Source organism: Leptodactylus fuscus, chromosome 4 (assembly GCF_031893055.1).
Source record: "Leptodactylus fuscus isolate aLepFus1 chromosome 4, aLepFus1.hap2, whole genome shotgun sequence".
Lineage (NCBI taxonomy): Eukaryota > Metazoa > Chordata > Amphibia > Anura > Leptodactylidae > Leptodactylus > Leptodactylus fuscus.
In genome coordinates, this window is record NC_134268.1 from 52,478,869 (window position 1) to 52,505,674 (window position 26,806).

The following is a 26,806-nucleotide window of genomic DNA, read 5'->3' on the forward strand; positions in this document are numbered from 1 at the left end:
CATTTCTGGAAAGTCTCTTTATGTTGGAGATATGCATTAAAACAAAAAAACCTTTTGAAACTCAGACTAGTATCCCCCACAAGTCTTTTCCAACTACTTGGCATAAAACAATAAAAAGGGAATCCACTACAGTCGCACAATATTGGGGATTTACCTTTTATCATAATTCAACACTCACCTGAGTCTTGCAAAAGCTTCTCCCTCATCATCTGCGACCCATCCTACATCAGCAAATGAAGCTATGGCTCCGTGTGGATTGCTGCCATTTATTGATACAGGATATGGAATAAGCTGAAAAAAAAGATTTCTAATAAGAATTACTATGCATGATACAAAACTCCAGGGCATTACCATGCAGCACCACCCCAGCTTTATGTACAATGACTATAGAAACAATGAGTTATTGTAATTGCTGAATGACTGTATACACAGAATAAGACATGCAATAAATGGTTATCCCCACACGTAAGTCACCAGTGCTCATGTCTTAGTAGTGTAACACCTCCAAGTAGTAGGAAACAAAGATGATATAAGTAATGTAATGATACATCAATGAAGGACACGGCATACCTGCTGCAGAGATCTGTGCGGCCACAGCTATAACGGAACTGCTGAATGTTCGGGGTGTTTTTTTTGCAATGAAACCAGCCCAGAGATCAGCTGATCGCTGGGGATCCAGCTTTGGAAACCTTACGACAATCAGCTGTTACAGAGTGAAGGGTATCTGTCACCAGGTGTATGCTGCCCTACACGTGGGTGGCATAAAGCTGTGACAAGGAATCCGATTCCAACATGGTGTCACTATGCTTTCTTGCATAAAAAAAAAAAAAAAAAAATCACCATATACCAGTTGCCTTGAGTGACTCAAACAGGAGTAACAGTGTGCTCTGCTGATGGACAGCTTTCTCCCTACACTGTATATAGCGAGAAGGCTGTCACAGGCAGATAAATGTAGGCTGAGCCAGAAATCCTGAATATAGAGGACTCAGAGGACACAAAGCATTGACAGGACACTTTAGAAAACAAACACTGCTTTTACCAGTTCTATTGCAAGAAACCAAGTGACCCAGCGCTGGCATCAGGACCTCTGTCACCCCTTTATGTTGCCCACAGATAGGGCAGCTTAAACCTGGTGACAGGTTCACTTGAAGCTGTGGCCAGTCAGTCATTTCCCCTGCTGTAGTTACATGGCCATTATAGAGATGTTGTACATTATGGAAGGTTTGAGAAGTAATATTGCTAAGCATGGAATATAAGGTGTACGTAGAGTTAGGTACAACATAAAACACAGGAATATACAAACCCCACTAGCAAGTCACATAACAAACATGCATGAGAGCACGGACTGGGAACATGCAGCACTCTATGAGCACTGACCTACGGTGGTTCAGAAGCTTGCTCCTTTATAGAACAGGAAGCAGGTAAGGAGAGATATAGCAGTTATAGAAGGTTTAGTGAGAAATATACAGTATACACACAACAGCAGTAGATACACCATCAAACACAAATACAGATAATATGCATGGTCATATTTTTTGGGATACTAGCAAGTATTTTTCTCAACTTTAGGGTGTTATCTGCTGTAACAGTTATATTATTATGTTCCATTAGCTCACATTGCCTGCCACAGATAAGTCACTAACTGTGCGCTATGCCGTCAGAAATTATCAGCGATTCTGACGGGATAGTGTACAGAGACGTACCTGATAGCAACTGGCAGTGTGAGACAATAGAACATGAGGACAGCCATGCTCCCCTTCTAGTGCGAACTTGTGGTGGGGCGAGACACAAATAGCAGCAATGTAACTTCCCTACAGTACCTCCAGGTATACGTAAAACACATCTGTACCGCTATGTACACAGGTATATACAGTACAGACCAAAAGTTTGGACAGAAGTCAGATGGATACACAGCTGATAGTCCTACTGAATAGACTGTTAGAATTTGTATTATGGCAAGAAAAAAAACAGCCAAGTAAAGAAAAACGAGTGGCCATCATTACTTTAACCACTTCAGTACCGGGCCAATTTGTGGTCCAGGACCAGACACATTTTAGGTTTATTTTGTATGTGCGGTTTTGAGGTCTGTAAAATTTTTCTCGTATGTCTTAGTCAACTAATTTTTGCGTCTTTTTTCGGGGACACATAGGGCTTTATTTTTATGTTATTTTTATTTTCAAATGTGTTTTAATTTTTTTTATATCCAGGAAAATATAAACAAAATAGGAGGGAAATTGTGTCTGGTTTTCAATTTATAATTTTTTTTTTATTTAATAACACAAAGTGTCACTGAAAAGCTTTATAATATAGTTTTTCCTCTCCGTTACGGTAATTTTTATTTTGTATGGTGTCGTCGGGGGTGGGGCTATAACCTTTAATAACGGCGTTTTATTAGCGTATTATTTATTTATTTTTTTATTATTTTATTTACATTTTTTTTAAAACTTTTTTATTATATTTTTATTTTATTTTTTTCCCAGATTGTGTCCCTATAAGGTGATAAGAGACCTTTGGGGACATCTGATCACTTTTTTTTTTGTACTTGAGGCTGATTTCTCCTATAACTGAGGATGCTACATTTAATCTCAGTTACAGGAGAAATCCAACCTCTTGCACACTGCTACATGGTATACAGAGCTGATCTGAGTCCTGTAGGACCCAGAAGCTCTGCAGGACACTGCTCCCGGCAGATCACATGTCTGCTGGGTCAGAGGGCAGCTAATTTATGGCTGAGTCCATAGCTATGTATACAGCGCTCATTGAGTGCTGTATACACAGCGATGGAGATAGCAGAGCAGGTAATAAATCTTCCCTGCTATCTCTCTGGGAGCTCGGCTGAAGTTACAGCCAGCTCCTAGTGAAAGCAGCTACACGGTCTCCGTGCAGCTGCTGTGTTCTGGTGGACGTACAGGTACGTCCTGGCAGAACTAGACAACCACTATCCGGACGTATATAGTCTATGGGCGGTCCGGAAGTGGTTAAAGGGGCTCTATCACTAGGAAAAGTCATTTTTAACTAATCACACCTTTGCATAGCCTTTAGAAAGTCTATTCCACACCTACCTATAGTATGTAGATTGCCTCAGTGGTTTCTGAATAAGTCCGTTTTTATTCATATGCTAATTAGACTGGTGCACGATAGATCGTGCACGGGTCATTCCATATCAAGTGATCCAAATAGGAATATTTTTTTTACCTGACGTCTTTAGATTTTTTTTTTTTTTTTTTTTTTATTTTTTATGAAGTACAACTTAAGTTAATTACAAATAAAAAGTTTTGAATTTTTTTCTTCATCAGTTAATTTTTTATAGACTTCTAAAGTTTTGAAAAAGTGTGAATTTTGGCCTGGTATGGCTTTACATTTTTTAACATATCTTGGGCTAGAATTAAGTTAAATAGGTGGGAGAGGCATCATTCTTCTCAGAGCGGTACCGGCTTTCATTTGATATGTCACAAGATGATGTTTCTTTATATTTTGTTTTGGAGAAATCAAATTCAAAATTTTGATGCGCAATTGTGAAAAAAACGTATGTTTTAAAATTGTGAAAAAATGCATTTGTGTTACTTGTGTTTTTGGTTATATTTGTACAGGTTTTCAACTTGGGACCAAATTGAGATCAATTTTTTTTAAAAAATTTTTTTAGGCCTTGAATCATCTGATTTTATGTTTGTGTGAGCTTCTTCCTTTTTTCTTTTCAAATTACAACTTGCTGCATTCAACATTTATATGCAACAATAAAAAAACATAAAAAACAAATACTGTAAGTGCCAGAACAAATACATCTTATCATCAGAACACAACTTGTTCAGCATTTTCAACCTGAATGCATTGAACAAACCGAAAGAAAAAAGCGATTTTCTAAATAGTCTCATCCTAATTATATGTTAACAAGAGTACAAGAACCAATATTTCTAACACCTATTTCTACATGTAACAATTGTTTTTTATTATATCACTAAGCATGTAATTTATTAAGAAAAATAGTCCAGTAGATAAATCCTCATTCTATAAAATATGAACTAATCAAACAATTAATAGGACATTTTTAAACTACTGGCCTTTTATCATCAATTTGTCCTTTCTAGTGAGTGAAATGTAATCTTGTCCTTCCATACTACCTAGTAATTGTACATTAGCATCAAGTCCTCAGTCATTCCTTACATCAGTGACTGCATCAACATATACTGAGCAATGCAATATGAGAACATAACAACATGACTTCTGTATTAATTACTCTACCTTTAATAATAAGGGACATGCATCAAACATGAAGATTGGAACCTCCCTTCTTGTGGTTATCTGAGGTGAACTACAATAAGTGTCCTACCAGAAACACACCTCTGAGAGAGATGGTCCCACTCTAGTGTCATATTACAGGACCTGTATACTGCTAGTCTGAAACTAGTTAACATTAAAATTTTGTGAGGTGGATCATTCTCTGTACACATCTCACATACAGACCCCACACTTTTAGACCACAGGCTGAACAGATCTGAATTCAAGATTTTCGGAATGACACTGTAATAGTTATATTTTAAAATATTATCCCATCGCGATCCCAACTTGAATTTTGGTACAGATGTGGCTAAGGGCATAGCAGGCCCATGTGCATTTTTTTAAAATTTTTTAAATAAAACGTTTTTTTCCAGAAATGTGTTTTAAAATTTTGCGTTTGTGTTCACATGGGTAAAATATTAACAAAGATACTCTTGTGACATATTTGGTGAAAGCCTGTATAGTTCTGAGTAGCATGGCGTTTATTTTGTTTCTCTATCTTTTTTCTAGCCTAAGTTATGAGGAGAAATGTAAAGGCAGGCAACACAGAAATTCGAACTTTTTCTGAACTTTGAAAATCAATTAAAAATCAAAAAAAAATTCTAGAATTTTTTTTCTTCACATTTTGCATTCTCTGACACACTATTACCAAATAACAAAATCTCAAAAGAATTAAAAATATAGAGGGAAAAATCATTGGTTCACTTGACACGGAATGACCCGCACACCTCTCCTGTTGTTTCCTATGGGAGACTGCTGCTGCTGATGACGACTCAGCTTCCTGTTTGCTTCACACACATAGAAGATAATAGGATAGAGGAGGCTGCTGAGAACTTCCTGTGCTGGCTGGAAGCTCATTAGCATATGAATAAAAACGGACTTATTCAGAAACCACTGAGGCAATTTACATACAAAAGGTAAGTGTGGAATAGACTTTCTAAAGCCTATGCAAGGATGTGTTTAGATAAAAATGACTTTTCCCAGTGATAGAGCCCCTTTAAGAAATGAAGGTCAATCAGTCCGAAAAATTGGGAAAACTTTGAAATTGTCCCTAAGTGTAGTTGCAAAAACCATCAAGCGCTACAAAGAAACTGGCTCACATGAGGACCGCCCCAGGAAAGGAGGACCAAGAGTCACCTCTGCTGCGGAGGATAAGTTCATCCAAGTCACCAGCCTCAGAAATCGCAGGTTAACGGCAGCTCAGATTAGAGACCAGGTCAATGCCACACAGACTTCTAGCAACAGACACATCTCTACAACAACTGCTAAGAGGAGACTTTGTGCAGCAGCGGGCCTTCATGGTAAAATAGCTGCTAGAAAACCACTGCTAAGGACAGGCAACAAGCAGAAGAGACTTGTTTGGGCTAAAGAACACAAGGAATGGACATTAGAGCAGTGGAAATCTGTGCTTTGGTCTGATGAGTCCAAATTTGAGAACTTTGGTTCCAACCACCGTGTCTTTGTGCGACACAGAAAAGGTGAACGAATGGACGCTACATGCCTGGTTCCCACCATGAAGCATGGAGGAGAAGGTGTGATGGTGTGGGGGCGCTTTGCTGGTGACACTGTTGGGGATTTCTTCAAAATTGAAGGCATACTGAACCAGCATGACTACCACAGCATCTTGCAGCAGCATGCTATTCTACCTGGTTTGCGTTTAGTTGGACCATCATTTATTTTTTAACAGGACAATGACCCCAAACACCTCCAGGCTGTGTAAGGACTATTTGACCAAGAAGGAGAGTGATGAGGTGCTACGCCAGATGACCTGGCCTCCACAGTCACCAGACCTGGACCCAATCGAGATGGTTTGGGGTGAGCTGGAGTGAAGGAAAAGGGCCAACAAGTGCTAAGCATCTCTGGGAACTCCTTCAAGACTGTTGGAAGACCATTTCGGTGACTACCTCTTGAAGCTCATCAAGAGAATGCCAAGAGTGTGCAAAGTAGTAATCAATGCAAAAGGTGGCTACTTTGAAGAACCTAGAATATAAGACGTACTTTCAGTTGTTTCACACTTTTTTGTTAAGTATATAATTCCACGTGTTACTTCATAGTTTTGATGAATCTACAATTGTCATAGTCATGAAAATACAGAAAACTCTTTGAATGAGAAGGTGTCCAAACTTTTGGTCTGTACTGTATGGTAATTGCTGTTATGCGTATATTACATTAGACGACCCTGCTCATATGCCCATTGTGTACATGTGTAAATAACTAAGGCCACCAGCCTGTATATACCAGTAATATATTACACACTCTGCTCATGTATCATACATGTGTCCATTAAAGACACATAGAAGCAGAATGCTTAATGTATTATATATGGGTCGGCAGCAGTGGTTATATAATGATACTGTGTAGTAAGCTGTATACACCGTTTTCCTTACAGCATAGGCTGTATATAATGCTCTCCCCATACTATGAGGACAGCACTGCATATGCTAAGTAGTAAATAGTAAAGCCATGTGTACAACAGTGTATACTGTTATACAAATGGTGCCCATAGAGTATATACTGCCTAACGCTGGGTGTTAGTTAGAGGTGACAGTGAGCTGCTATAACAAAGGAACATTTCCATGTGGAAATAAGAGGTGCAAGACCTGCCCGCACATACTGACTACAGACAAAATAAAGATCCCGAACTCCGATCGACACTACAAGATCCCAGGTAACTTCACCTGCAGCACACCTAATGTAGTGTATTTGATATTGTGTACTAAGTGTCCTGAGGGCCTGTATGTAGGTGAGACAGGACAGTCACTTAGGATGAGGATGAACTCACACAGACATACGATTAGAGAACAGAGAATGGACCTCCCTGTGCCAAAACACTTCTGCAATCAAAATCATTCTATGGCCCAGGATATGAAGATCCTGGTACTGAGAGGGAATTTCAAGAGCAGAAAAGATCGCCTCATACGGGAGGTTAAACTTATGGTGAACTTTGACACGCTCCAAAGGGGGTTAAATCAGGCACAGGGTTTTATGACGTTTTACAACCACTAGACAACACGTCACTGATCAAAGAAGCTATAAACCCAGAGAACTTTCCTGGGAATTGATATATATGTTTATTTACATTGTGTTCTGTTCTCCATCTATTTTGCATCTAACACCCCACTCCTCTGTGTATATATATGCCTACCTTCAGAAATTGTGTTATACCATCCTATATGCTATTTAGTGGTGACAGTACTTCAGGGGTGTTGAAACGGATGAGTTTCCCTTTAACTGGTCTGCAGTCTCTGAAACCTAAATGACTAGACGGTTGTCTAACATGAACAAGCACTTTCTATATAAAACCTGGCCATGTGAATGCTCCCAGTATACACAACAGCGTGCACAGGCCAGGTATCGCTTCATCACAACTAAATACACATTTGTATTCCTCTGTCTGTACAATATGCTCACTGTCTTATGATCAACATTTAGGACGTAAGCAGAACAAAGACGTATTGTCTGGACTCCACAGCCCAAGTATTCACAGCGTTCCCACTTTCGTCTCCTGAATAATCACCATAGGAAACCATGGCACTGGAAATTCTTCTCTCACCTACACACACGTATAACAGCGACATCATTAAACCTCCAGTATTGTCATAGGACACTATGACTTAGTGGAATGTACGGGTATAGAAGACCATAGACTTCTGCTTTGCACTGGGCCACACTATATGGCAGCAGTATATTCCTAAGACGGCGCTCACAGAGCAGTTTTAGTGAGTTAACAGCTATTGGACCAAGGAACAGTCGAGCTTTACTCAGACTGAGTCAATACTTTCCTAGACTCCATCCATACATGTCACACACAGACTGAGGTTTCTACCTATTCCTACAGGTATCTGTCTGGTTTGGAAGCGCTTATTACAACCTATTAGGCTTCACAGCATTCACCGATGTCCCACAAACCTCACAAGAACATATGACCAAGAATGGTCAAGCTTAAAGGGGTTTTCCAGGGCCATTTTATTACTGCTTGCCTGGGTGTTTTGTGTGTTGAATCTCCGGCTTCAGGGCTTGTCCAAACCAGGTCACATGATCAGAAACAACTCCCAGCATCTGGATCCAATCATGTGACCTGGTATCAGAACCAGCCCAAAATCCAATATTCAATACAAAGAACCTGAGTGGGCAGCAAGTCATTTTTGGAAGTATATTTTAGTAGAATTATCCTACGTATACATGCAACATATGTCATGGCATTGGACCCCTATCAATCAAATACTGATGACCTAGACTGTGGATAAGTCATCAGTACCAAAATACATGGGGTTCTGGATAAGTCTTTCAACCCACTGGAAGCAAACATCAAGAAGACACTGGGAAACTGATGCAGAAATTATAAAATACCGTATATACTCGAGTACAAGCCGACCCGAATATAAGCCAAGGCCCCTAATTTTATCACAAAAAATTGGGAAAACGTGTTGACTTGAGTATAAGCCGGGAAAATGGGGGGGGGGGGGGGGAAATGCAGCAGCTACTGGAAAATTTAAAAAATTTAAATGGTTGGAGTTTTTGGGTGCAGTAGGTGCTGGGAAAGGGGAGGGGATGTTTTGGTTCTCTGTCTGTCCCTTCCCTGAGCTTGAGGACTGAGTTTTTTTTTTTCCCCCACTTGGAATTCCGCCTGGCTGAATATAGGGGATCTGCAACGATCCTATTAACCCCTTCCCGATGGAACAGGAGCACTGCAGATCCCCTATATTCAGTAGACTGGGCACTTTCAGACACAGGGATACCTAATGTGTTTGTGTTTCACAGTAATTTTCTACTTTTGTGTCTATTCTAGGGAAAGGAGGGATTTAGAACTTTTAAAAAAAATTTATAGCTTCTTCTTTTTTTTTTTTCCCGCTACTGTATGGGAGATTCTATACATTGATTTTTTATTTTTTTTTTGCTAGCTCAAGTATAAGCCAAGGGGGGCTTTTTCAGCACAAAAACTGTGCTGAAAAATTTGGTGTATACTCGAGTATATACGGTAATTAAGTTTTCATTGCACAATAAGTAAGTTATATTTGCTGAAACAAATGATAGAAATGCACACTGACTGCTTGGCTGACTCATCCATCATAGTACATCAGTGCACATAAAAAGAGAGGCAGCTATAGAACAACACAGGCCTGACAGGCCAACGCAGACTATTATAAAAAAAAAACTGCAATAGACAAAGACCATACGTGCACATCAGGCCCTGAGCTGGTCACTACGGGGTTCAAAGCCATTGTCGCCTTACATCTACTCAGCATGGACAGGCCTCATACCTGGAAATGAACTCTCGGCGACTGTATGATGGGGAGATTAGAGCCAATTTTCCGGACGATACTTCGCGAGGACCCATAAGATTTTCCAGACCAAAGTGCCTGAAATAAAAATCAAGTACATGAGATATATAGCACTGGAGTCAGGCCAGCAGCAGAAAGGTTTCAATGCCAAGTAACCAATAGTATTTATATAATGGGACATTTTGATGGTGATGTTAATGAAACCTATTTCGTTTCATACTGAAGTCAGGGATATGACCAGAAAACAGCCTAAAGTGCCTGGGAAAGCTGCGGCCAGGCTGATATTTCTCAAGTCTGCCAGGACACTGGACTATGCCATAAGGGGCCGTACAGAGTAACTTCTTCATTAGTAATGGAAGTCATGATGCTAGTGTGAATAGACCCATATGACTAGTATGAATGTTTTCTCTGTTCTGTTTTCCATTGGTAGGCCATTATAGTACTAGTGACATATAGAGTTGAGCGTAATGGTGAAGTTTATTAAAATGGTCTAAAAGCAAAACAATCTTAGTTTTCCATAGAAACCAATCACAGCACAGCTTTCAGTCCACATTCTGCTCCTGAAAAATGAAAGCTGCACTGTGATTGGTTGGTATGGATAGTTTTGCTTTTATATGGTTTTCATAAATCTGCCCCAATGACTGACTGGGCTATTCTCACTTTTGGCTGTAACGCTTTCTCCCTCACTCTCTGTATATGTGTATAGATATATACACATCTAATATGTATGGCCAGCTCTAGAGAGATCATAAACCTGCGTAAACCATGCAATCCTAAAGTAGGCAGAGCAAGTGTCTACCACTGCAGCTTGTTAAGGTTAGGCTTAGTTCACACGCAATTTCATGTGCATATTCCGTCGTGGCTGCCGCAATGGGATGCCGGTGCAGTGCATGGCATCCTGTCACGGCTTTCCACTCGGGATTAGGCCCAAATGAATGCGGCTGAATCAGCCACGGATTTCGCCTAAAGAAATGGCAGCTCGTTTCTTTTTTCCGCTAGGGGCAACATGCTGCTAGCGAAAAAAAAAAACGCTAGTGGTTTACATAGACCACCATTGTGAGGTGGTGTATTATGATGTGGATTCCGCGCCAAAATCCGCCCCCTCTTGCCCCGTGCGAACGGGGCCTTAGACACAAGCAGAGGACCTTGCCACATGCTGAGAAAAGCAAAATGCTGAGTATACCGAGGATCATAGGAGGATTTATTTAGCATGTTAGATCTTTACACCAATCCCGCTAACACACTTACAACATTAATTGTTTTTGGAGATTCAGAGTTGTAATGTTTTACAGTTTCTTCAGCTGAACATTAAATCCATATTTTCTATTGTTCCTCACCCATTATTTTGGTCATTTACAATAGGAAGTTTAGAGGGGTTTTCTGATATTGATGAACTATTCTTAGGATAGGTCATCAATAACATATTATTGGTTGTGCCGGCAGTCAGATAGTTACCTGAAGTCTTCTCAATACAATAACTGCCTACTTATAGATTTCCAGTAATGTATTAAGGCCTTGTAATTCCGCAGTTCATTTACGTGTCTCAGTTTTGTCGCCATCTGACAGCAGAACTTACCGATTCCATGTTGTAGGATACTTGCTGTAGAACCATCCTAACCAGACATAAAATCCAGTGCAGCATCGGACAGCAGTAAATCTTTGCACAGAGAGCCCTGTATAAACAGCCTGAGAGTACTGGGACGCTGCTGTTCCATAGTCAAGCTGGAAAGACAAATGTAAACCGTTATTTCTGCCGGCCCTATAAGGAGAGCTGCTTATAGCAACCAGACAAAATACCGCAGCCAGACGCCTCTTACAAAGCAAGCATCTTACTATTTATAGGATTTCTTCATCAAGGTCATTTATGCATTTTAGGGTTGGATTATGTAATATGTGGAGCTATAGTACAATTGGTGTGAAATTTCTGGGCAAAGTGCACTGGACAGACTAAAACTTTCTGGATTTGTGAACATCAGATGTAGAAAAAAAAAATAGTTTATGGTACACGCCATCATTTGCACCTTCTGCCTACTATATACCTGAAAACTGACAGTCATATTCAGGCTGGGTTCACTTTAATGTTATTTAACATCCATTGCTCTAATCAAAGGATGAGAACAACAGTCATTAAACAGCAGATGCAGACGGAGCCCCCACAATATGGTGTTCATCTGCATTCACAACCAGTGTGTAAAATAAAAAAAACAAAAACAAAACAAAAAAACAACAGACAACATGAAGAAAGCACAGTACCTTCAGTACAGTAAGCAGTGTACTGTAGACTATTAACCCCCATACTGCAAATAAAAACCCACAGTGAAAAGGGTTTAGAGCTGCATGTTTTGAACACAGAAACAAGTTACTGCACATTTTGCAAGTGAAAGCCGGGCCAGCCTTGGCAAAAACCAGACAATTTCAATGAGTTCACTGTGAAAAATATATAACAGTACCTTAAACCAGATTCGGTGCTCTCTTGGCACTCTTCAGCAATGCATTTCCAGTGGTATCTCAATCCCTAAAACGTGAGATAAAACAGAAATCAGAGAGGAAAAAATGCAAACATCATACAAAGATAAGGATGTAAGCAGCAGTATTGTATGCAGATTGTACACATTTTTAACTACAGAAAAGGTTCATAGATTACTTTAACTGTAACTAAAATAATAGACAAAAGGGAACAAAAAAAATAAACAATCTGGAAAGCTCTGAGCACTGTATAGTGAGGGGCAACAGAAGCAACCCTGAAAAGCTGACGTAGGCCATTAGAAAAACAAAATAATCTGGGACATCCCCTTTAAGTGTTGGGCAGTGACATATTGGATATGACAATTTTTATATTTAGGTCATATTAGTGCATTGGATGACATTACTACAAGAATAACTCTTGCTCCAATTCTCTTCATTTGTACAGACAATTCTAGGAAATTTTGTAATAATTTGTTTCTTTCGCCATTTATCAGGCTCCTTTCCTCTCCCCCCTCCTAAACTGTACACATTTAGGTTGGTCATACACTACCGTAATGTAAGTCCACAAATGGTCCGCAATTGAGGGCTTTCAATTGTGGACCATTTGCGGAAACAATATACGCAATGCGGCCTCTTACACCACTGGATATTTTATCCGTGGTGTGGTCGGGCCGATGGCCATGAATTGCGGCACTGCACGGACTTGCCCATAGAACTCTATGCAGTTTACGGGCATCTGCGGTATCTATGTTGCTGATCAGCAACTTGTGGACTGTAAAATCATTACAGTAGTGTAAGACCAGCCTTAGGGTTAGAAGCACTTATACAAATTACAAAGAAGTCTAATGAAAAGGAAGGAAGAGCTTCGTGAGAGAGCGACAGACACCGCGGTCCTGTTCAGTAAGTTTCTAGCAGTTTTTTGTAGCACTGGATAATATTAATGTGAAAAAAGCCCCGTGTGGAATATGCATTTTTACTTTTTATGTCATTTTGACCGTTAAAAGAAACAAAAAAAAAAACAAAAAAAACCTCTGGCCAGATAACCACTTTAATAGTCTGGAATCCAACACAGGTCACACTGGGAGTTGTAGCTGTAACTCAGGTTACCAATGACTGAGCAAAGGTCATTAGTAAAACTATAGGTCATGTAACTATAGTACAAATTAGTACAGGTTGTGTCACAAAGACAAAAGTATTACACAAGACGAATAACTGCAAAAAGAACAAGACGGCCAAACAAAACCTACTAGAGGAAAAGTACTGGCACCTGCCTGGCAATGCCAGCCTGCCTGCCAGCCATAATCCAGGTCATCAAAGATAATGGCTTCCCATATATATATATATATATATATATATATATATATATATATATATATATATATATAGTACACAAATATGTATGTGTATATAAGTAAATACATACACGGTTAGATAGATAGATAGATAGATAGATAGATAGATAGATAGATAGATAGATAGATAGATAGATATACACTCAAGAGACATTTGTCATGCAGTGTTCTTCAGTCCTACGTCATAAACAGGGGTGTAGACGTCACTACCGGGCCCTCAAGCTTGAAGGGGCCCAAAGATCTCTCTACAATATAAGGCTACAATAATATTATTAATAGCACACGGCAGCTAGGTGATCATCGCAGATTTTGCATTTGGGCCCAGGAGCTTCAAGTTACGTTTCGTCATGAAAAAAGTTGCAAATTATGGCAAGTTGTTTGCAACTCTCCACGTCTTCAGCATCTCGTGACTACATGCACGTGAAGCAGCTTCCCAGGCCGAGGTGTCACATCTTTTGGTGTAAGTAGAAGTAACTGACATACTGCTGACAGATTTTTGGGCCTGGAAACATTTCTGTCATGGAAAGAGTCAGTTTGTCAATTCATACTGCAGAAAATACATAGTAATAGCAAACAGCACAAAGTCATGAGTGAGGATTATACTGGATATAAACTACAGGGGGTGATTTTCCCTTACATTTTTGTAAGGTTACAGAATTCTGAACATATAGAATTAGATTACATAATGGATCACATTCAAAACTCTCACTATAAGGGGTTTATGACAAAAAAAAAAAATTTTTACACCATACAGGTAACCCACTGTCACCTGCAGTATATGCACAGGTCATTGCTGAGGTCAGTGAACGGCTGCAGCAGGGATCCGAGCACAAGGCGACAAACAAATCACCATCAGGAAGGAACATCGAAAAGGTAAGATAGTGAATGGGAGCAGAGCTGCACTAACACAGAAGGACACTTTACTAAGTATGGAGTCCGCATTTTTCCGCTCATTTTAAAGGGATCCTATCATTAAAACTAAATTTTTTCTGCCTACCACGTAGTAATAGCTTAAGAAAGGCTATTCTTCTCCGGGCCGCCGTTTGGTATATAATCCGGTTTTCGTTGGTATGCAAATGTGTTCTATCACAGCACTGGGGGCGTCCCCAATGTTGTGAGAGAACTCTCCAGCACCGCCTCCATCTTCTTCAGGAATGGGTCTTCTTCGAGCGCTGGCTTCAAACTTCTAGGCCTCGGACAGTCGACTGCGCATGCCTGCTGGCCACAAGAAAGTGGCTGCTTACAATACTGTGTAAGTGGCTATTTACTTGTGGCTGGCAGGCATGCGCAGTCGGCTTTGCCCTAGAAGTTTGAAGCCACCACCGGAAGATGATGCGAAGAAGACCCGTTCCTGAAGAAGACGGAACGGGGCTGGAGAATTCTCTCGCAGCATTGGGGACGCCCTCAGTGCTGTTTGAACACTGTGGAACACCCCCAGTGCTGCAAGAGAACTCATCTGCATACCGCCGAAAACCGGTATTTCTACGGAACAGCGGCCCGGAGAAGACATCTAAAGGTAGGAGATGAATAGCCTTTCTTAAGGCTATTCCTACGTGTTAGGGACAAAAAAATTGAGTTTAAATGATAGGATCCCTTTAAGACTCTGGGAAAGCCAACGACAACTACATTGGGAGATGCAGAAGTGGCCACATTTGTTGCCTCAGACTTTGTCTCCCAGAACTTCTATTTTCATGGGTTTTCTTCAGTTTCCTAGAAAACAAAACCTTTACTTTCAGACTCCAGCGATCGCTGTATATGATCTGTGCGGTTTTGGGTAGGTCAATGATTAACTGAAAAAATGTAAGATATGTCAAGGTTGTAAATGAGGAAACACAACCGAGTGAAGATGGGCGGTAAATACAAGACGCTTCTAAATATATAAGAAACTGGTATTAAACAGGATCGTCCAGAAGGGCCATGAAAAGAGGGAGAAGCACAGGACCCCAATCTTCACCTAGTCAGACACATACAAAGCTGAAAAGGATTTTCTCTCAATATTCCTGCCTCTTACTCAGTAATTAGACTATAACGTGGGCTGCCTACCACAACATCCACGTGCTCGATCATTCACATACCTTACTAGGCTTACGTGTTACACATAGGTAATAGCACATCTAATAATTCTACCGCAGCCAGCTCTGATCTGAATCTAGTTTGGTGGCCGGACATGCACACATGCCGCCTAGTACTGTGCAAAAGGGGTAAAGCAAAGTACAGAGAGCAGGGATGTGGCGCAACTACTGGAAAAGCGAGCTCCACCATAAAGCTCTGCTCACAATACATTTGCTGTTTATATTCCACATATATACTGGGAAAGCTTTGGGCAAATATGTCCAACACATCCATACAGCATCGTCCATCAGGAGTTTGAGTTGTCTTTTGGCATACACCATGTTTTACACCATCCATCTCCCCTATACATATGCACTTGCATATACATATCACAGTAGACTATTTTACTTATTACAATGGAAGTCTATCCACACCAATACAGTGGAATAAATCTAAGCTGCGCGTAGGAGGAATCCTCTCAATATATACCCCTGACAAACTGATCCACCATAGTGTGACCAGCGCCTATAACTATATATATAAACAAATAGGGTGAGAATAAGACAAAATCAAAATCCTGCGAGTAGGGAAGTAAATACAGGATCAGATGTGTCAACTACTAAAAATACAATAGAGCAGATCTGTATATAATGGGGATGGAAGAGATGAATCCGGCAGGGCGTCGAAGGAAGCCACCATGAGTCACAGGGTGTAGACGCCGCTTCCCAAAACTAGTTTACAATGAGGGACATAACAACTTGCGGCGCGCTGATCCTCAGAACAACCACCTAAGGTTTCTGTATACAGCAGAGTCGGGTTTACGAAAATCAGGATAAGGCCTCAAACTGAAATAAAGTAGATAGAAAAATACATTAGAGAACCAGCAATAAGAATCTCCATAGAGATCACTAGAAAACAGTTGTGAAAGTGTCTGAACTCACAGGATACCTGCCATAAAAACTAAACTGTGTGAACCTGGTCCGACAGCATATACGGAGGGATTACTAAACATTTCACCCGGCTCCTGCAGTCATCTATATGACTCCTATAGTTCACAACAGTGGTTCTAACCCGTGATACATGTACCAAGGAGGGCGCTGAGCAGTGTACGTGCCGCACTTACACACATTACTATTGACAACATGGAAATCTACTCCTGGTCCCTTCCACCCATATTCACACAATGCGGTGTGCGATGCGCAACTCGAGGCTTGTGGGGCAGATTTGGTGCAAGAAAGGGCCTTACGCCAAACGTTTGCCACAATATCATCCCTCTACACCACAATACTAGCCAATCCCCCTCCATGTCTCCCAATGTTTCTTTAGGTTTCTTCAGGATAAATTCAGTAAGTGATAAAAAAAAGAGGAAACCTGAAGTCAGTCGGAAGTTCTGAACCGCGTCAGTAAATGACTCTTCGCTGTGGAATCAATGTGAAAAAGCAAGGTTTCTAGAAAAACTTGCTTTATTCTATGGAGGCAAAGAACACAGCTGGAATTCCAGGTATGTTGTGCAAACAAGAACTTACCTGACATAATAGCATAAGGCGCCGTTCACATGGCATATTACACATGCCTAGGAGAATTGCTTATTTATTACCAAACAAATCCCCGCAGAGGAAAGCAGAAGATCCTTATGGTGATGGGTTTCTGCTTTCTACTGATGGCAAGGCTCCTGTACAGTGCATACACCCAGGTGAATACAGCCAAAGTCTACCTTGTAGGGTAACAACTAGAGAGTACAGGTTACATTCCAGACATGCCGTATACACCCGCCATATACATATAGAAATGTACTGCACAGGGCTGTCAGACTTTGCTCTCATAGCCAAAAGAGTGTAGGCCTACTGTGTAATGCTAGATATCAATGCAAATAAAAAACTGGCAGCTGAATTTTACCTACCGTATCCATCCATGTATGGCAGCAGCTTTCTACCACTGCGCCATAAATAACCCAAGGATGCATGTGTATGGCGGTAGACAAAGAGATAGAAGTGAGCCATATCAACAGCAATCTCATCAATAAAAGCTCTGGGGGAGGGGGGGGGAGGTGAAGGGATCTGACACCCAGAACACCCCCAATCTGCTGTTTGAGGTGCTCAAGCAAGCGCCATGACCCCTTCAGTGTTTGCATTGCATGCGGTTTGTTCCATGGCGGCCATGCACTGTAATTACAGCCTTATTGCATTCACTTCTATAGGATGAGCTTTATATGGCAAGGCTTGAAAACAAATAGCACACAATGCAAAAAGCGAAGAAGTGACTGTGCTCTCACTTGTGTGCCACATCCCCTTCAGACATCTGGGTGGGGAGTCCAGAATTACAGACACCCCCCCCCCCCCAATCTATAATTGATGACCAATCCTAAGCCTAGCTCAGCAATAAAAAATAAAGAACTGGACCTCCCCTTTAAAGCGGCAGATTGATTTCATTAGGAGTTCCCCAACTATGGTCTGGGCCAATGTTTCCTACTACTGTTGCTGTAACCTGTGGGGAAGTATTCAATACCCCGACATCGCCACCTCAGGATAAACTAGGAAATACAGTGTCTATGGAAATCAATAAGCAATCTGTCCTCACTGAACTGGAAGGAGCAGCGGGCCAAGCTTACATCTGCACCTTGGTCTCCGTCTTTTGGGTCCACCTGACATGACTCCTTTCTCAAGCTGGACGAGGATCCACAGGATAGCGGAGAGGAAAGATTTCATTCATATGGCACCACAGTATTTGTCTATATATATTATATACAATGTCACAACATCTAGTAATAAAAAAAAAGTATTCTATGAAGACTCACCAATGTAAACACATTGATCCAATCCACCAGAAAATAGCCCAAATATCTTCAGGTCACTACATGGCAGCACACAAAGCAAATACAAGTGACACACATAGACCCCACCTGCAGTCCCTGGCCTACCAACAAGGCGGCGCCATTGGAGGAGACAATATGACAGCTGACATCTCACTACTGGAGCTATTCCTTAGTATGACTGAAAAGCTAAACAAGATGAAAAGTACAACGCAGGCCAAATCTGCTAATAAAATGCCAGTAATAGGAGTGTTACTATGTGCCGTCCCATCAGAACGCAGCGTTTCACAATACCAAACCGGGTGGGGCAAATCTAGCGATGAACAGCGAGTTAGTGCAATGTAGAACAAGCAGAATGAAAACTAGACCCAACAAATCTTAGTTATATCATGGAACAAAAGTAGCGGTGCCTGAACATATGCCAAAGCCTATTCTACAGCGCCGCCTCTCATATATATCAGGGTCCCATGTCCAATTACAAGGCTATGACTAGGATCACGTATTAATATCCGAAACAGGCAGAGAGAAGTCGCGCACAGAGGACGTTTCTCCAGTATAAAAACGTGGAACCCCGATGGACCCCATTATAGTCTATCTTTAGCTGCGGGGCTCTCCATTATTTGGGTCCTCTGATGGACCTGAAGGACAGAGAGCCCCTAACCTGGCGTTATTTAGAATGCGGTTTGTAAAGCTGATCTAGAAGTCTCAGTGTCTAGGAGTAACATTGGGAGAAAACTGTAGTCACCAGCAATCGAAACTCTGAAGGGTTAACAGGTAAAAGCTGGCATCACAATCAGTTTTTGAGCCAAAGTCAGAACTGGATCCAGCAGGAAGAAGAAATCCAAGTCCTTCCTTTACATCACCTTCGATGCAATAAGACTACAGATCAGATTCCCGGCCAAATATAACAGAATACACAGACCAAGCAGCTCTGCCATGTATGGACCGTACAGAAGACAACCCCAGATGTCTTCTTCATGGACACCCATGGAGAAAATACAAGTCACACCTAAATTTTCAGGTTTTTAGCACAGTTGGGTGTCAACTGTTTCCATACATCACCCGCACACATTTTTGTTTCATCCTTTCTTGGAAATGGACATGCCTATTCTGTCCTAGCAGTGTGTGCCGGCTGTAATGTACAGGGGTCATCCTACTGTGACGGCCAGGATCAAAGCTATCTCCAATCCTAGGCATGTATAGCGATGACCTATCCTTATGTGGATGGGCAGGAGGTATGGGGGGGAAAACACCCACAGATCGACTTGTAGAAGAGGCTGCTGTCTCTTCACTGAATACCTAGTATAGTGTTGTACAAATCGTAGGCACTGTGTATGGTATTGCAGCTCAGCCACATTCACTTGAATGGGACTGAGCTGCTGCTGTACCATGTGACATCATTGGCAAAGAGGAGAGGACAAGTGTTCTTAATCAGCACAGTCTGTAATAACAATCACAGTGAGATCCAAGTGTCAGACCCCACCAATCACACATTGATGATCTACCCTAAGGATTGGGTATTAAATGGGTCTTCCAGCCCTATACTGATGACGGATCCACAGATAGGTCATCAGTATGTGATCTGTATGAATCTGACACCCGGACAGATCAGCGGTTCTAGCAGCCTCTGGGTGGTGTATGTAGCTCCAGTAATATTCAGATAGTAGGAGCGGTGCAGCCACTCTGTCCACTGCATAGCGGAGGTTCTGGGGAAGTGCAGCTCCGGGTATGGAACTTGCTGCTTCTCCAGAACCCGGAGGCTGCTAGAACAGCTGATCTGTGCAGGTTTGTGCGTCAGACCCCGACTGATCATATACTGGGGGTCTTTCCTGTGGAGAGATCAACTGTAAGGGAAATACATTAGGGCCAAGAAAACACCTTTTTAATGCAACAGTCAATGCAGCATCTAAGGAACCTAACAGGAGGAGGCAGCGGCTGTCTCCATGAGCCCTCCCACCTGACAATCGCTGATCAGGAAGGGAGACAACAGGGCGGGACAAGTCACAATCATAAATACAGCTGTCAAAACCACAGACGGAAATCCCTGCACTGTATATGCTGCTGCATGGATTACTGAACAGACATAGAATATTCTGGACATCTCTTGTGGACAGTCTGAGGCCAGTTTGCACGGAAGGATGATACAGTCTTGATGTCTATGGTCTGTTGTAGAACTACAAGTGCCATCATGTCCTCACTTGCACAATACCTGCACCTCTCTGCTGCCACCTTGCTAGCCCAGGTTGTAAAATACAATTACGAAATCTCCAGAAATCCTGTCGGCGTCCATGTCCCGGGTGTGATGTACGCGCAGGGCCAAGTGGGGGCGCTCTATCTATGACCTTAGCATGGCATTGCCGGGTGACAGAGGAGAGGAGCTGCAGCGCACTCAGCCCGGTCCATTATTCCACCACCCAGCGCCAGGTATTCTGACCTTGACTCCAGCTTCACCCGCACAGCTGGCACGGGTTGGCAGCACAGGCGCCATATACAGTGCGGAGACCCCGGCCCATAGGAGTTACCAGCCACACGTACCTGCCGCCAGCTGCCTGCCCGGTCACGAGTCTTCTTCCCGGTGACAGCTCAAGCAGAACGGAGCCCCAGAGCCAGCTCCAGCGGCGGCAACTTCTCACTACGTCAGCGACGTCCACGCTACAGCCGGCACATTGAGTGGGCGGAGACAGGAAGACACGTTGCGTACGCGCTGCTTACGGCAGACATTTTGAGTCCTGGCAAACTAGCCCATACTAGCAACTCTAAAGATTTAGGATTGTATAAAATGTGTTTATAATGATATCGATATTCTCTAATTGATAGCAGTTTGTTGGTTGTTTAATCAAATTGATATAGTTATCATATAAGGAAACATTTGTCAAGCAAACTTATGGGTTACTAGCTGGTACGACTTCGTCTGCGGTGAGTGTAGAAGTGGGTATATACAGGCGTTGGTAAGGTTTTCGTAGTGTGTATAAGGTATGGGATATGAAATGTAACTTTGTATCTTGTTGTTTCTGTAATTCAGAGAATACGTGAGACTTTTGTGTTGAAGTTAATTTGTATTTGAGCTGCTATATATACGGTGTTGGTATAAACTTTACATAGTGACTTTGGGACAGAAGTATTTGAAGTTAATCCTTTCCCGCCGATGGCATTTTTTGATTTTTGTTTTTCGTTTTTGACTCCCCTCCTTCTAAACCCCATAACTTTTTTATTTCTCCGCTCCCAGAGCCATATAAGGTCTTAATTTTTCCTGGGACAAATTTTTTGATGCCACCATTATTTATTCTATATAATGTACTGGGAAGCAGGGAAAAAATTCAGAATGGGGTGGATTTGAAGAAAAAATGCATTTCTGCGACTTTCTTACGGGCTTTGGTTTTACGGCGTTCACTGTGCAACCAAAATGACATGTCCCCTGTATTCTGTGTTTCGTTACGATTCCGGGGAAACCAAACTTATATGGTTTTATTTATATTTTGACCCCTTAAAAAAAATCCAAAACTGTGTTAAAAAATTATTTTTTGAAAAGTCGCCATATTCCGACAGGCGTAACTTTTTTATACGTGCGTTTACGGGGATGTACTTTTTAGTTCTACCATTTTCGGGAAATGTTATTGCTTTGATCACTTTTTATTCAAATTTTTATCAGAATTAAAATAGTGAAAAAATGGCGGTTTGGCACTTTTGACCATTTTTCCCGCTACAGCGTTTACCGAACAGGAAAAATATTTGCATAGCTTTGTAGAGCGGGCGATTTTGGACGCGGGGATACCTAACATGTATGTGTTTCACAGTTTTTAACTTCTTTTATATGTGTTCTAGGGAGGGGGGTGATTTGAATGTTTAATCCTTTTTATTAATTTTTTTATATTTTTTTTAACTTTTTTAAACTTTGTTTTTTTGCATTTATTAGACCGCCTAGGGGTATTGACATGGGTGGGCGGTGTCGCGGATTGTCAGAGCGGTGGGGGTCGGCAAACATGGCTGCTCTGGAGCGTTAAAGAGAACCTCCTGTAGTATATTTAAGGTGAGGGGCAAGGTGATAAAGTATTAAGGTTAGGGGCTAGGCAGCAGAGGGCAATATGAATTTTGTGGCTTGCTATGGTCCAAAGTGTGTGAGATTGCAGAGATGGTGGTGTGAGTTTGGGTTTTGTGGGGGTCCTGGCACAAACGTATGTGCGCTATTGTGACGAAAAGTAGCCTATTGTTTAATCGGGTGTATTAACTATGTTTGTGGAAAATTTCAGCCAAATCGGTGGAGCGGTTTTTCCGTGATTGAGGAACAAACATCCGAACATGCAAACATCCAAATACACAAACTCACAAACTTTCACATTTATAATATTAATAGGATAGGATGCTAGGAAAATGATTTATTCAATATGGTAGATAAAAGGCTGATAAGAGGACCAATAATTTTTCTGGCACAGCCTCCAAGGCACCAACAAAAAAACAACACACATAGTATTGTGCAAAAGCTTTACACAGGTGTGGAAAAAATGCTGCAAAATCAGAATGCTTTCAGTAACAGAAGGGTTAATAGTTTATTATTAGCAATTAACAAAATAAAGTGAATGAGAAAAGAGAAATCTAAATCCCATCAATATTGTATAAACTCCCTTTATACCTTCAAAGCAGTTTCTGTTCTTCTAGTTATACTTGTACACAGATTTTGAAAGAACTCGAGGAGGTTGTTCCTGCCATCTTGGAGAACTAAGCACAGATCTTCCATGGATGTAGGCTTGCTCCAATCCTTCTGTCTCTTCCTGTGCTCCCAGACAGACTGGATGATGCTGAGATCAGGGCTCTGTGGGGACTGTATCATCACTTCCAGGACTCCTTGTTCTTCTTAACACCAAACATAGTCCTTGATGACTTTGGCTGTTTCGCCACAAGGCTTCGTCTGGGGGGGTTACCTGTCTGACACCCTCAGTCAAAGCCTTGAGGCGAAACACACGTCGGGTTCCTGTGAGTGATTGTGTGAGCCAACATTGGGATTTTATTTGTATTTATGATTTATTCGATTGCTCTGTTTTAATATCATTCAGCACTAGAGATGAGAGAATATGCTCGATCGAATACCTCCGACACATTAGCTCTCAGTGTATAATCACTTCCGGTGCAGCAAATTTGTACTGCTCCTCCCACCTCCCTGACGCCAGGAGCAATGCGTCAGAGGTATTAGATCGAGTATATTCGCTCATCTCTATTCAGCACCTTATATTTTGTATTGTTTACTAGAAGCCCTTTGCTTCTTATTTATATTATGGACCTTACAATATTCTGGTGTCTGGTTGAATATACATGTGCCTCATGATGTGTTTCCAATGATATTGTTACTTGTCTGCCCTTTGCTCCTTATCCGGTCATTGTTCTTTGTGGCAGGGCAGGGATGATCCTCAGCATTGCAAGGATCTGGCTGATAAGAAAATAAATGGAATAGTTTGACTAGCTCAATGGTTCTTAACCTTGTTTGAGGTACCGAACCCACCAGTTTCATATGCACATTCACCGAACCCTTCTTTAGTGATAAATCAAATAGGATTTTTTTTCCAAATTCAAGACATAGGTATATGTTTTTTTTACTGGTACACAAAATGAACCGTGCATAGGGCCTAGCATTCAATCGAACCCCAGTTAAGAACCATTGGATTAGATATATCAGAGGAGCAAGAGGGCCATCTTTTCCATACGTAGCCAGAACATCCTTAGGGATGACACTTTGTGGCGTCCCTATACGCCCTGTTTCCTGATGCATAGATGACCAATGACAGCTGTGGTCTCTTCAGATATCTGATCGGTAAAGACAAAAAGGGTAAGGCCCCACTTACTGTATGTAACTTAATAGTCTATCCTAAATTTCTTTAGAACTCCTTTGAATCTTAAACTAAATTGTTTTGAGTAGCAGCATAACATTGAGTATATTGAATATACAGGATACAGTCATTTAGAATGTAACCCCCTAGTAGAGAACATGTCTAAGGCCATCCACATATTGCAAAGCTGTGTACAATTAGCTTGTAGGGCAGAACATGGTTTTCTGGGAGGAACTTTACGCACTGTTATGCAGAATTCCCACAACACTTAATATGGATTTAAACATAAAGAAATTTGGTGCCACTTTGTATCCTATTGTTTAGGTGCAAATTGCTACAGAGTTCTGGCATATTTTGTTTAGTTAGTCCCCTATTGTGTGGAGTCCAATGATTGACTTGTATAGGGGCAGTGAGGAGGTGGACAGTGCAATATAAGAATACTAGCTTCTGCCCGCAACTCCGTCTGCGTGTTGTTGGCATTGATGATCCACTTACATTTAGCAAATTCCTGCCATTGATGGTTCGACTGCTCTGGCATTTCAGCAGTTCTCAAGCTGTCCTGCTGTTGAACTTGTTCCTTGCATCGTGCCTGTGATTGTTCCAGCATCTCAGGATCTTACTGGGATGCCAAATAATGAGTGTGTTGTTGACATCGATGATCCACCTGCTCCGGTGTTTTGGCAGCTGTCTAGCTAGCCTGCTGCTGAACTCGTTCATTGTGCCATGTCCATGATTCGTGTGTTCCTTGTGCTGAGCTCACTGGTATTCCATATAATGATTGAGTTGTTGGTGTCGAAGATCCGCCTGCTCCAGTGTTTCAGCTGCTCTAAGAGCTGCTTAACGCCCAGCTTGCTCAATCCTCCTGAGTTTCACTTGAGGAGAAGTCTGTGACTTCTGGCTACATTCATAGCTGCCATTGTTTTAGAATTTTGCCAAAAATTAGATTTTATAATTAGATAATATGCAGATGTTTGTACACAATGGACTCAGTGTTATCTTTGTGTTGACATAGAGAAAAAACAGACCAGGCTATATCAGCAAAATGCAATTAACTGATAGTCCTGGCAGGAAGAAGAGTTTAATATAGTATATGAACATAAATTCATAACAGTCGTGAAACCATGTCATTTTCCGGGATAAAAACAAACATCCAAACACACAAACGTTCACATTTACAATATTAGTAGGATTTAAATTTGCAGACAATTAAAAGTTAAACATTTTTGCAAATATAAGTAAGTACAGGGGTATTCCACTTCTTTTTTTTTTTATACCCTCATTTGAGGTTAGGGCTAGTTCACACGGGGATAAGCCCACGCATTTTGGTACTGATTCTGATGTGGGAAGCCACATCAGAATTAGACCAAAATGTCCCTGCAACGACTGTCGCAGCTTCCCACTCCGGAATAGGCCCAAATGCATGGGCCCAGCCCGGAGGGTGCGGACGCCGGGGCTGACTCAGCCTCGGAGTCCGCCTGAAGAAAAGGCAGCTCGTTTCTTTTTTCCGTGAGTCGGAACACAGCGCTCACGGAAAAAAGAAATCTAGCAGTCTACATAGGCCTCCACTGTGAGGGGGCGGATCCTAAGCTGGATTCTGCATCAGAATCTGCCCCTTCTTGCCCTGTGGGAACGAGCCCTTCAAATAACAAACCCTGTATACTCACCTGTCTGTTTGATTGGGGATGCAGGAAGGACTCTCTGTTCGAGTTCCGATCTTTCTAATGGCACATAAGCTCGTCAACCAATCACCAGGTGAGAAATGATGCTTTGTTCAGACAATGTATCTAATGCACTCCTGCATGGGTCAAAGGTCAGCAACACCAGAGACTTTCAAGTGGATCCCTAGCTAAATGAGCAGGTGAATATATAGTGTATATTGTTTTAAGCCTTGATAGAGGTTAAAAAAGAAAGTACATTTGAAAGATTTTCTTTAGCTATCTTTGTGGTGTCTTTGTCCTGGTAGATAACCACTGGATATGACCATGATTGCAGGAACTCTCTGGTCTGACATTTATGATAAACCGAGTTGTGATTTCCTTATTGTGGACAGGTTATCAGGCAGGGACAGTGCAGATATAAGATAACGCCGCCATAATAAGGAACACATGGCTGGGTCCCAGACCATTGAGAGTTCTTGTATTCATGGTCGTATCCATTGGTAACTAATCAAGACAACAGACTGTCACCACTAGAATGAATTTTAAAAAAAAAGTTTAAAACACTACAAATTTTTTAATTACTTATATTTGATAATTTTTTAAAAATTCTTAATCATCTACAAACTTAAACACAGCTATTTTCATGATAAAACACCTTTAAATGATGATTTATCCTCCATTCTAACACCCAAGACTCCGTGGATAGCTCTCTGAAATGGCAGTGGTGCTCCCTAAGTGCTGCTTCCACTTTACAGGCCATGTAACTAACATCATGTGCATTGGTCACATGGTCTGTTCTCAGCTCAGTCCCATTCAAGTCAATGGGGCTGAACTGCAATAGCAAGCACAGCCACTATACACTGTATACACTGTGCTTGGCAAGTAATGAAGAGGTCGCAGCACTCATGCAAATGCTGCGGCATCTTTAAATAGCTGATCAGCAGGGGTCCCATGTATCAGACCCGCTCCCAACTTTAATGTATGACTTATTCTAAGGATAGGTCAAATTATTATCCTTTGACAACCCCTGTAGGTTGCTGAAGGTGACAACTAAGGTCGTATCAATATAATGTCGTCTCATTCTCCTCAGCACAGC

General features: G+C 41.5%; 1 protein-coding gene across 3 annotated transcripts in view; it reads right to left on the reverse strand.

Annotated features, from left to right (window-relative positions):
* MTFR1 (mitochondrial fission regulator 1) overlaps positions 1-20,874 on the reverse strand; it is a 38,389-nt gene extending 17,515 nt beyond the window's left edge. For all 3 annotated transcript variants that reach the window (XM_075270458.1, XM_075270456.1, XM_075270455.1), the window contains exons 1-5: positions 20,772-20,874; positions 12,008-12,072; positions 11,134-11,279; positions 9,537-9,635; positions 179-291 (exon numbers count right to left, since the gene is read on the reverse strand). In XM_075270458.1, coding sequence (XP_075126559.1) covers positions 179-291; positions 9,537-9,635; positions 11,134-11,199 — 278 coding nt within the window. In that variant the 5' untranslated portion in view covers positions 11,200-11,279; positions 12,008-12,072; positions 20,772-20,874. The remainder of the gene's footprint in view (positions 1-178; positions 292-9,536; positions 9,636-11,133; positions 11,280-12,007; positions 12,073-20,771) is intronic.
* Between the last annotated feature and the right edge of the window lie 5,932 nt (positions 20,875-26,806).